Raw genomic sequence first — 13,157 nt, 5'->3', positions numbered from 1 at the left:
AGACCTATTCGCCACCTACCTATCCAGAAGGATAGAGAACTTTTGCTCCTTAGTGGAAGACCCGAGAGCGATAGCGGTGGACGCCATGCTGCTGGACTGGTCAGGCCTAGATGCCTAGCTTTCCTTTCCCCTTCAAAATGTTAGGAGTGGTGTTAAGAAAGTTTGCGGCATCAAGAGGACGAGACTAACACTCATCGCTCCCTTTTGGCCGTCTCAAGATTGGTTCACAGGGTACAGGAATGGACAGTGGACTTCCCAAGATCTCTTCCACACAGGAGAGATCTTCTCAAACAACCCCATTTCGAGAGGTACCATCAAAACCTCCCCGCTCTCGCTCTGACGCCTTTCGACTATCGAAAGACTTGTCAGAAGCGAGAGGCTTTTCAAGCAAAGCTTCAAAAGCAATTGCTAGAGCGGAGATCTTCAACTATTCGGGTCTACCAATCAAAATGGGATGTATTTAGAAGATGGTGTAAGAAGAATAAAACTGTCCTCTTCCGATACCTCTGTGACCAACATAGCTGATTTCTTGATTTTCCTTAGGGAAGAATCAAAATTATCAGTTTTCTACCATTAAGGTTATCGAAGTATGCTTTCGGCCGTATTCGAAACAGAGGTTTGAGAATTGCAGAAGATAAAGACCTCCACGATCTATTAGATCTTTTGAAACCTCAAAAACCTTTTCTCCTCGCACTCCGAACTGGAACCTAGATGTAGTTTTGAGATTTCTATCATCTAGTAGATTTGAACCTCCTCTCAACGCGTCGTTTAGAGATCTAACGAGAAAAAGTATTTTCTTGTTGTCGTTAGCGACTGCGAAGAGAATTAGTGAAATACACGCTCTAGATTCTCGAGTAGGATTTAAGAGTGATGCAGCAATTTGTTCTTTCCAGACCTCTGTTTCTGGCCAAGAACAAGAACCCCTCTAAACCCTGGCCAAAGAGTTTTGAAGTTAAAGGACTTTCAAATCTAGTAGGAGAGGAATTAGAAAGATCTTTATGTCCGGTTAGAGCTTTGAAGTTCTATTTAAAGAAGAAGAATGAACTAAACGGGTGTAAACAAAGCCTGTGGTGCGCAGTTCGGGATCCTAGTAGACCCATGTCAAAAAATGCATTAGCATTCTTTGTGAGGAGCATTATTAAAGATGCTCATAATGACTGCACGGAAGACTCTTTCAGGACTCTCCGAGTGAAGGCTCATGAGGTTAGAGCGGTAGCCACTTCATTAGCATTTCAGAAGAACATGTCTTTAAAAGACATTGTGGATGCGACTTACTGGAGGTGTAATTCAGTGTTCGCATCGCACTATCTCAAGGACGTTAAAGTAACATATGAAAAGTGTTTCTCTCTGGGTCCTTTTGTATCAGCCGATACAGTGCTGGGGCTGGGAGCACATAACGATCCTTAGAAAAATTTGTATTTGTTCAAAATTTTGATAGTACATAGATCTACCTTGTGAGATGAGTTGTTGGTTTTTTCTGCTGATTAGTATGCTTGCTGGCGCACGGACGTCCGAGCTTGGATCAATGGGGGAATCAAGAGACGTCTTACTGACTAGATTGTACAAACATTTTTTTTTTAATTTTATTTTTATTTTTTGTACTTTACGTACGAATGTTGTGATTTAGAGTTGTGGTCGTTTGCAAGAGGTTAGGGGATAACTTCTTGCAATCTTAGAACTAACATGGATAGGTTGAGGTGATCGGGATCGATGTTGTGCTCCTTGTATAAGGTCTTGTCAAGTAAGTGGATAAGCACCCATTGACGTAGTCCTTCCAGGATCTACCAAGTAAGCGGGTAAGAAACCCTTTGGCAGAAACCACAAGAACTCTTAGCCATAGATCAATATCTCGCTGAGGCTCTTGAGACTGTCTAGACTCCTGGATTCTATTCATGAAGTCTTCAGTCTAAACAGGTAGGAACCAAGATTTTATTTATTTATTACCTACAACGATAGTTGTGATTCCTGTTTGATTCTATATTTAGCTGTCTCTTTCCCACCTCCAATGGTGTGAATCAGCTAAGTATATATCTGACAGGTAAGTTAAATGTATAAAAATGATATTGTTATGATACAATAAAGTTTTATACATACTTACCTGGCAGATATATACAAAATTATACCCACCCGACCTCCCCTCAGGAGACAGGCGGTATAGAAAAAATATGATAGAACATGGGGATGGTTCCTAGTCCTGCCACCCAGCGGCAGGTAAGTAGATCACCTGACCTACAGGTAGCGTGTGCGCGAAATTCGAATTTCTGTCGGACGACGGAGTCAAATAGCTAAGTATATATCTGCCAGGTAAGTATGTATAAAACTTTATTGTATCATAACAATATCATTTTTTGTAAGTTAAGTGTTACAGTTTTGTTAAGGTGTTTCGTAAATTTTAGTTTTATGGTTTTCCTTAAATTTTTTGTGTGTTTTCGTAAAGTTAAGTGTACGTACATACGTACGTTATCTGCCGTTTGTCCTCCTCCTCCTCTGCCGCTACTATCGGAGATAGCCTCACTTGAAAGGTAAGCTTCCACATTTTACGTTACAGTAATAATATTTCTTGTACACTAATATACTTTATTTACAGGTTTTTTATTTTTATTCTTAATTTAGGTATTGACTGGTCCAAATTGTTGTAGTATTTCATTGTTTATAGGTCAATTTAGCTTTACTATTATGAAATTTAATGGGGTGTTTTTGGAGGGCTTGGAACGGATTAGCCATTTTACATGTAAAATGTGTTCCAAGATACGAAAAACTCATCATACGAAGGCCGCCTCGGAACGGATTAATTTCAGATCTCGAGGTACCACTGTAATTATATATACAGGCGGTCCCCGGGTTATGACGGGGGTTCCGTTCTTAAGACGCGTCGTAACCCGAAAATCGTCGTAAGCCGGAACAACGTTCTTGAAAACATGTCCACAGGGAAAATTTCACTACTAATTTGCAAGTGTCTTAGGGCCAATACTCTAAAATTATCACTAATTTACTTTTTTTCATGTGCAACACTGTGTATTCACAAATTACTGTATATTTTCATTAAAATACAAGAGAGAGAGAGAGAGAGAGAGTAGAGAGAGAGAGAGATTGGCCGAGAGAGAGAGAGAGAGAGAGAGAGAGAAATAACTCCTTAGGTTTTCAATAGATTGAAATGAACGTCGTAGGGCAACTTTTTTCCCCTACCATAAATACATATATTTCTCCAGAGAAGAGAGAAAGAGAGGACTGTGCAATTGTTTGTCTGTCTATCAATTCTTTTTGCTGAGAGCGAGAGAGATAAAAGGAAGAAATAAATGGTAAACACCAAATGTATGACAAGTATCTTGGGTGGAGCCCCGACGAGAGAGAGAGGAGAGAGAAGATGAGAGATAGAGAGAAGAGGAGATAGGAGGGAGAGGAGAGAGGGAGTTGGGAGAGAGAGGAGAGATATGTCCTTACAGTATTTAAAAGAGAGAAATGGAATGATTATTGTATTTAAAATACTCAGATATGAATTTTGTACTTATAGTATTATTATTTGAAAATATTAATGATAAACTTATTACATACACGTCCATGAAAATGATCTCATCTCAGTAAGAGAGAGAGAGATTACATAAAAACCATTAAATTCGTTTGACCATTGTATGGCATTGTTAAGCTTGAGTGTCACTCGAGTTGAGGTGGGGGAAATGGATACAGAAAAAGGACAAAGGGAAGAATTTCTTTTGAAATTAGTTATCGTATTATTACTACTTCTATTATTATTAGTTATTTGAAAATATAATAAACACGTGCATCTACCATAAAAATTCTCTCATCTCAGTAAGAAAGAGGAATTATCCTTACTAGTGAAATGGAAAGGTCATTTTCATCTCTTTAAAATACGACCATTATAAATTTTCTAATTAAAGTTTTATTATTATTATTAAATAACTGAAATTATCAACAAACATTTTACATACTAGTACATAAAAAAGAAATTCTTTCATCTCGGTAAAAGATAGAGAGAGAGCGAGATAGAGAGAGAGAGAGAGAGAGAGAGAGGAGAGGGAGAGAGAGAGAGAGAGTAATATTTTGAGAGAAGAGAGCGAGAGAGAGAGAGAGAGAGAGAGTATTATTTTGAGAGAGAGAGAGAGAGGAGAGAGAAGAGGAGAAGGTGTTTATCTCTCTCCTGTTGATAACGCTTCCAGTGAAAGAGAGGGAGGGGAGTTACCACTATGTAATACACATTATTATCTTGTGTGGCAAAAGAGAGAGAGAGAGAGAGAGAGAGAGAGAGAGAGAGAGAGAGAGAGAGAGAGAGAGTGAGTTAAAACCTTAATTAAAAGTGACATGGATAGATTAGTACGTATTGTATTTCTTTAAAAATACTATCACATATGAATTTTGTAATTACAGTTATTATTATTATTATTATTATTATTATTATTATTATTATTATTATTATTATTTGAAAGTATTAAAAACAAATAGTACAAGTACATAAAAAATCTTGAGTCTCAGTAAATGAGAGAGAGAGAGATAGAGAGAGAGAGAGAGGAGAGAGAGAGAGAGAGAGAGAGAGAGAGAGAGAGAGAGGGGGGGGGGGGGGGGGAGAGGGGGGGGGGGGGGGGAATGTCCAGGACCACGTGATTGTAACACTGCAGCTCTCCCCTCTCCTGGCTGTCACAGAACTTGATATATAGCTGACAGTTTTATACCTGGATCTCGAAAAAGGTTACTGGAAGTTACTTCAAGAAGACTGGGATCCTTCATTCTTCCATAATTTTTAAATATAGCTAAAATCTTACTAATTCACTATGGTATTTTCTTTATGAATTGATATTATTGCTGTATAAATTAAAATATTAAATATTTTTGAAATAGAAATCATTTATTTATCATACTAAAAAACATACATCTTTGTAGTATAGAGAGAGAGAGAGAGAAAAAAAAAAAAAAATTATAGTGATTATTTTCGTTGGAAAATACAAAGAGAGAGAGAGAGAGAGAGAAACTGTGCTAAACTATAAAGGATTCTTATCATAGTATGAGTTTTTTAAAAGCGTCGTAAACTCGGAACAGGGCGGATTTTTCAATGAACATTTAAGAAAAAGCGTCGTAACCTCGGAACGTCGTAAGCCGGACCCGTCGTAACCCGGGGACCGCCTGTATATATATATATATTATATATATTATATACCCCAATATCGATTTCAACTGGATCCTTACTTGCGCAGGTGAAGTAGCTTTTCGCAAATCTATGCTGCACCAAAGATTACTTATGGGAAATTACTGAACTTGTGTAAAATGTCACCTTGGAATAAATGTTATAACTCAGACAATATAAAAGTTTTAACTGAAGTTGACCTAGATGAGGACTGCAAAATTCTTTTGAGCCTGGGTCTTAATTTTTCTTTGGGGATGGAAGATATGGATTTTATAAAAGGAATTGGAAATATCAATTTGTTCAATTTTAAAAATTCAGACTTTAACATGGATTTCGTCAAAGGGATTTTACTCAGTTCGTTTGAGGAAAAAACAGTACATCTTCCTAAACGTTTTTTAGAAGCTCTTCACAGGCTAAAAAACAAATCTGACATTAAAATATCTAAGGCCGACAAGGGGGAGAGTGTGGTGGTTATGAGTAGGAGACAGATTACCCTTTATTAAGGCAGTTAGATTGCTCAGCGACGCTAATACTTACACCAAGATTTCTGTAGCTCCGTCCATTTCTGACATTCAGTCCACGTTTAACAAGAAAATTAAGGACATTATAAAAGGTAACATCACCAGAGAAATGAAAGAGGTTATTCTCAGTAAATTGACAAGAAAACTACCCTCGTTTAGTTATTTTTATGGTCTTCCAAAAATCCACAAGGAGGGCATCCCTTTGAGGCCCATTGTAGCAAACTGCAATACTCCTCAGGCTGATTTGACCTCTTGGTTGGCGGAGGTTTGGGTTGGACTTAGTGGGTAATATATCTAGCTCCCATCTTAAACATAATCTTGATTTCATGGATAGAATTATGGGTAAAAATTTGGATGGAATTATGTATAGTCTGGACATCGTCTCCTTATTCACTAATGTGCCTCTTGATTTTGTTCTAGCTAATTTGGTCAAAATTGCCGAAGAAGGAAAATTCACGCCACCTATTCATATTAATAAGTTTTGTGAGCTTATAAAGACGTGGTGTAGAATCCACCATATTTGAGTTTGAAGGAGATTTCTATCAACAAAAAGCAGGGGTTGCTATGGGGTCCTCGTTGTCGCCTGTTTTAGCTACTCTTGTATGGAATTTTTTGAAATACTTTTTGTGGACAAACTTCCAGATGATTTGAAACCTTTTATATGGTAATAAGATATGTTGACGATATTTTTATTGTTTTTAAGGACAATACCGAAAGTTTTGATCAGCTTCTTTTACAACTGAATAGTTTTCTTCCATCCATCACGTTTACAGTGGAAAGGGAAGTCGACAAGCGTCCTGTTTTCAGGAAAAGTACTCACACAAATACGTACATACATTTTTATTCATATCATGACGAGAAAATCAAACGCAACGTTCTGACGAATTTGTTTTTTAGAGCTTTTCGAGTTTGTGACCCTAGTTTCATTGACCAGGAAATTCAATTCTTGACTACGAGTTTCAAAAAGTTATGTTACCCCAAGTTTTTTATCGACAGATGTCTTTCTAGAGCCAGAAGTATGTTTTATAATCCAAGGAACGCTGTTCGACTGCTAATTTTAAATGCCTTCCCCTTCCTTATAATCATGACCTGAAAAAAGTTTCCAATAATCTTAGAAAAGAAAGACATGGGTATAGCGTAGTTTTTCAATACCCTAATACTCTTAAAAAGAAAATTATCAAAAACAGTTGCAGAAAACCAAACACCGATGTTGGAGTCTATGCTATAGGATGTAAAAATTGTGACAAATGCTATATTGGTGAAAGCGGTCGTTCTCTGGACCAGAGGAAACGTGAACATGTTGCAGCTTGCCGTTTGGGCAACGTTTACAGCGCCATTGCCAAGCATACTTTGGGATTCCGATCATGCCATCGACTTCAAGGGAGGAAAATAAAAGTTATTTATAAGAGTGCGGATAGGACCACTAGGAGAATTGTGGAAGGAGCTCTCATCACTTTGAATGACACTTTTGAGGGGAATACGGGCATGCAGAACAATTTACTTTTGAGTGAAGAAATTTGCAAAAGGGCCAGAATAAAGAACTTCAGAAATGTGTACAGCCTCCTTCAATCTGATAATGTAAATAACCATCCTTCGCCCGTTCAAGAGCCTAATCTACAAACTACCTTTTTGGTTAACGACCGTCAAGATGTCATTCAGGAAGAAGACCGGCGCTTTGTCCCGCCTCGTAGATCACAGCGAATTATGGAAAGGCAAACGACCCAATGACTTGTTCGAATTTTTTAACCTTGTTAATGTTCTTTGTCTGTTTTTGTTTTTGTTTATTGGAATTCTTCACCAATTACATGTCTCATTTGCTTAGTGATCAAGTCCACAGGAGGATGGACGAAAGCTTTAAGCTTTTGTATAAACATATTATATCTAGAATAAACAAGGATATTACTGTGGATCCCTCTATTGATTTCTTAGAAGCACGATACAGTGTTTTTATATTGCATATATATTATATATATATATATATATATATATATATATATATATAATATATATATATATATGTGTGTGTGTGTGTGTGTATATATATACATATATATATATATATATATATATATATATATATATATATATATATATATATATATATATATATATATATATTACTATATATATATATATATATATATATATATATATATATATATATATATATATATATATATATATATATATATATACATATATATACATATATATATATATATATATATATATATATATATATATATATATACATATATATTTATTTATATATATTTTATATATTTATATTTATATTTGTGTGTGTGTGTGTGTGCAGGTATGGTTCTTCTTGAGGTTTATACCAGATCACTGCAAAAGAAGACTATTCTGCCCTAGCATGTTTGTAAAAAAAATATTTTTAGCCTAGTTTATAATCCTATGTAGCCGATGTATTGACTTGCCATCCACTGCCATCTGTTGACAGTTATATGAAATACTATTAGGAAATCCATATCTTGACACTTTTCTCATCATTGACATAATTTGGTAGGTATTCTAACTATCACAATACGTAAAGTTTGTCATGAAATAGTATAGGCCGTGTATTTTAAGATGGTAAGGTACATTTTTTGCCATGCAAAACAATTACTGTAGTTTAATAAGGCATTTTTCATATCGTTATTTTAACTGTCCTTTTGTGTTCAGTCTGATGTTGATATATTGAATGACCTGAGCCCAGTTTCTTTAAAGTTGGTTTGTTCCTCATCCCTTCTCATGTACAAACTATTTTTGTGTTTTATTTTCCAGCCGCTTGATGCTATATCTGTACCTGTACCTTTTCCATTTTATTGTCTTTTATTGTGCTCCAGCCCTGGATCTTAAAACTGTGGGCACATTTTTTGAAAATGTTATCTGTTTTCTATGTCCCTGCGTATGTTTCTTCTGATTATGCCTATTAATGCAGGTTGTGTGTATCCAATGTAAACCTTTGTATAAGCATGTGACACCATCTTTTACATTTGTTACTCAGAACTAGTTCACACACTACTCTCATTTGGCCACTCTCCTGATTGTGCATTTTTCTGTAAAAATGATTGATATGACATTTTTCTTAAACTGTCTTCCGGTGCTTTTTCCAATATTTTCATGCTTGAGGCATTGTGTTCTTCTTTAGTTTCTTCACAGTAAATGTAGAGTAAGGCTCTTTTTCTTCAGCTCATCTGGTCTTCTCTCATCCTTTGTCAACTTTTCTTACATTTAAGTAGGGTCACAGATGACAGTTCTTCATCTGCCTTTAGCAAGTTGCCTGTTATTCTTGGTGGTCCTTGGGTTTTTCCATTTTCTTGTAGGCCTTTGAAAACTCTTCAGTCTTTATATATTCTTTTGATCCCTTTAGTATGCCAGTGTCCTCAAGTTCATGCTGTTTTTCATTATTCAGATTTCAGAACTCTACCTCTGTTTTTCCATTACCTCTTCTATTCTCAACTATATTTTTCCATTTAAATTTTTTATTTTCTTTGCCCCCTTTACATCTTTCTTACCTTTCCTCAGTCATTTTTTCATCTTGAAGATTCTCTCTTTTCTGTCTGCTGTGTTAAGGTTCTGGTTCCATTCTTCCCAACTTATGTTCTTTACCCTTACCACTTGTCATTAGCCTCCCTCACCTTTTTCATGTATACATTGCCATCCAATTCCTAACTTGTTCTCTCCCAGAGCTTGAAGGCTCTCTTCACTTCAGTTGCCCCCTATTGTACATCTTGATTTCACCTTCTTGTCGTCCTATATCTGTAACCCATCTTCAGTGTTGCCTTGCATATGTATAGTACTGTCTTTTGTATTCCTTCTCTCAGCAATTTCCACTTATCTCTCTTTGATTGTCACGTTTTAACTTTTTGTAATACTCCTTGTTAAATTCCTCATTATTTGTCAGTCCCAACTTTGTATAACAGTCTTTTTAAGTCTAAACTTTTTATCATGACAATTAATATATTTACAAAGATATTATGTATTAATTTATGAGCATTTATGTTTTCAGTTTGCAAAGAATATTAATGTTTCCTAGTATATCAGTATAGAAACTGAAGTTTATGTTCGTGGAATTGAAACTGTTGAAAGGGTTTTATTTTGTACTATGACTTTGTAAGATATCCTATTTCTTTGAGAAATGCTAGCAAACTTCTCCAATATATATTGTAATTTGTAGAGTACATGTATATTTAAAAAAAACTATCCTTCCAGGTTGAGGCGGCCTTGACGTCTGATCCAACCAATGCTGAACTATTGAAATTAAAAGGAGATCTTCAGGAAGTCATCACTCTCACCACTAATCTTCTTGAAGCACAAGGTAAGATACTGATGTGCCAAAGAGGTGGTTTTATTTTATTTTTTACAGGTTGGAAATGATGTGGGCTTGATGAAGCACTGTACATACCTACACAATTTTATTCTGTCATTGCAGTTGCAAAAACAATCTTGATGAATTAATTGATGGAGGAAAGATTGAGAACTGTCATTTCCACAAGATTTGTAACATTTGTTATTTTTTCTAAGAGGTTATTTACTTTTGTGTCATATCCGAAGTGAGGATAATTCTTGTTTTGTTTTTTATCCATTTGTTTTGTGAGTCAATTTTTGTTTGAGAATGTGTTTGGAGTTCGGATACAACTTAGGTTTAAGAATTATTGTGATTATTGTTGTTTATAAATAAATATTGTTTATTTAACTGTGTCATTATATCATTTACATTACGTATTGAATCTAATTCCTTTTTCCCTTTAGAAGTGTCCTCCCTGATTACCATCTTACAGCCGATTATTTATTTCTTTATACTGTTTATTGCAAAGAACGAACATTGTGTTTTCATGCTAGATTTTTTGCTGCTAAGACTGCTATTGTTGTTGTATTGTCTGTGTTGGTCTCGTGCCGATGTACACTGAGACACTTGCCGGGTATTTTGTATCAATGCCAGTTAATTAGCAATAATGACAAGGTAGATGTGAGTATATTGTTAATGGGCCTTTCCGAGTTATTTGCATAGGATAGTTTATTCCAACTTATATTGTACTAGGTCTTGTTAGACCAGCATCACCATTCCAGTAGTCTAGCCTACCTTTAAGTTAGGACTAGCCTAGGCTACGCTATCCAGTTATTATTCCAAGACTTGACTTGTTTATCAAGTCTGCCATTTGGTATTTACTGATTGGCCAGTAGGCCTAGGTACCGTAACCAGTAGTAGGCTATTGCCCTGTCTGTCTTTAGATTGGATAACTGACAACGTGCGGTTTCCACATTTAACCGGGTTTCAGGATCTGTTGATCCATATATGTCCCAAATCAAGTTAGGAACTTGGGGCTAGTATAGTTTATATAGTTTATTAGGCTACTATTAGCCTAGCATTAGGCTTTTTAGGTTTTGCTAAGACTCGTGCAACTTTACCCGGTCCCAGGGGGGACCACGGTAAGCTCCATTTATTAGTTGTGTTCTGTTGACCCATTACAGGTCTCAGTATAGGCGTAAATAATCAGTTTTTTACTTTCATAAGCTAGAGTAATCTAGCCTAGCCTATGTGTTTGTCATATTCATAGGTTAGTCTACATTCGTTTGCATTCATAGGCTATGGTTGCCTGTTCTTTGTTTTCATTTGTGAACTGTAATGGGTGGGATAATGTTGATGTAATATTGAATTAGTATTGTGGATATGGCCACATCCAATTGATATAAGTTTGTTCCTGATTGTAGCCCGATACTTTGTGGTAAATTTCATTCTTTCAGGAATGGTTGCTGATTTTAGCCTATAGCCATGTCCTGAAAGTTATCCACAAGTTATTAGGCCTAGGCCTACCCATCATTTTCTCCTTTTAGCTGCAAAATATTGTGATATTTATGGTACTATTATGCTGCCCAGTACTGTAAGGTATGTGAAAGTTACATTTTGTTGACCAGCTCCAGTCTCTTTTACTAGTTACCTTTGCAAGTGTTACTGATGCTATTGTCCGAGAAACATTTTATTACTTTATTTATTTGTGGAGTTTTTGAATTTACCAACTTTCCTCCACATTGGACGTATTAAACGTTGATGAAAATTGTCTGTTGGGTGCCGAATTGATGTATGAAACGTCAACGCAAAAAAGTTTTTTTAAAAATTTGTGGAAAAAGTTATAGGCCTACTTGGCAAAAACTTTTGAATCACGCACCTTGAGGGATGCTGGGAGTTCACGGACCAAGCTGTTGTTTTGTTTACAATCATTACCCAGGTGTGCAAGTGCGAATTTCTTTCTTCTCCCACTAAAAAGCATCAGCGACACATCTCTGAAATTATTTCGTCACCTTGACATAATTTTTGCACCATTTTATATTAGCCATTACATAGAATTTTATATAAGAAAATGTGTGCAATTTCATGTAGAATACAAAAAAAAAAAAAAAAAAAAAAAAAAAAGCTTTATCAATTTTTAAATATTTTCATATAAATAACGATAAGTGCCAAAATTTCAACCTTCGGTCAAATTTGACTACCGAAATGGTCGAAAAATGCAATTGTTAGCTAAAACTCTTATTTTCACTTATATAACTTACCCGGTGGTTACATATAGCTGTCGTCTCCTGACGTCACGGCAGAATTTGAAATTCGCGGTAGCGCTAATGGTTTGACAGGTGATCCCTCTACTCCCGCCCTCTACCGGGTACCGGGAACCATTCCAACAATAAATCAGAACTCAGAAGTTTCCTGCCGTCGGAACCGGTAACATGGTTCCTCTGCTGGTTGGAATTTGGATTTGATCATCTTGGTTTTCTCCTTTTGGTGATGTACCTTGAGTTTACTGATCTTTTTGCTAGCGCTATAGTTATTTTGGTTTTGATATTGTTGTCCTTTTTAGGAATTATTTTGAATTCTTCACGATGTCTGACACCGGCTCTGTTCAGTATAGGGTGTGTAGTAGTGGGTGTAAGACTAGACTTCTTAAAGCTTCACTTGATCCTCATTCTACTTGTGTTAGTTGTAGGGGACGTGAATGTTCTTTTGAGAATACGTGTGAAGAATGTAAGTCTCTAACATCTCATGAGTGGAAGGCACTGGGAAAGTATATGAGAAAGTTAGAAAAAGATAGAATCAGAAAGGCTTCACAGAGATCTTCTTCTAAGTTAGTGAGTAGCCAGGATATTCCTCTGAATTCTATTAATCCTGTTCCTATTAAACCCCGTAGTGGTTGCTCCTGCCCTCGAATCTGTATCTCCCGATCCAGATCCCGTGTCAGTATTACGAGCGATATGGACTCGAAATTGTCTCTTTCCTCACCACTATGCAGAAAATGGGTGAGACAGTGCAAGAAGTGGTAGTTAAGTGTGATAAATTACTTAGTGCAAGTGTAGTCGAGGAGGTGGTTGTTCGGCCCGTTCGTTCTCCTAGGTCTAGGCCCTGTCAAACTCCCCAGATCCTGGGAGGAGGCATGCCGAAAACCGAAGGGAGGCGAGCGGGACCTGCTCCGAGCAGCCGCCCCCTCAAGCAATCCTGTAGCCGTATC

General features: G+C 36.4%; 1 protein-coding gene across 2 annotated transcripts in view; it reads left to right on the top strand.

Annotated features, from left to right (window-relative positions):
- Nucleotides 1-13,157, top strand: part of LOC135217729 (survival of motor neuron-related-splicing factor 30-like) — a 161,777-nt gene that overhangs the window by 10,639 nt on the left and 137,981 nt on the right. For both annotated transcript variants that reach the window (XM_064253730.1, XM_064253731.1), the window contains exon 2: nt 9,874-9,979. In XM_064253730.1, coding sequence (XP_064109800.1) covers nt 9,874-9,979 — 106 coding nt within the window. The remainder of the gene's footprint in view (nt 1-9,873; nt 9,980-13,157) is intronic.

This window comes from Macrobrachium nipponense, chromosome 7 (assembly GCF_015104395.2).
Source record: "Macrobrachium nipponense isolate FS-2020 chromosome 7, ASM1510439v2, whole genome shotgun sequence".
In the NCBI taxonomy this organism is placed as follows: domain Eukaryota; kingdom Metazoa; phylum Arthropoda; class Malacostraca; order Decapoda; family Palaemonidae; genus Macrobrachium; species Macrobrachium nipponense.
The sequence above is the reverse complement of the archived record's forward strand: the minus strand, read 5'-3'. Positions and strand labels throughout refer to the sequence as shown.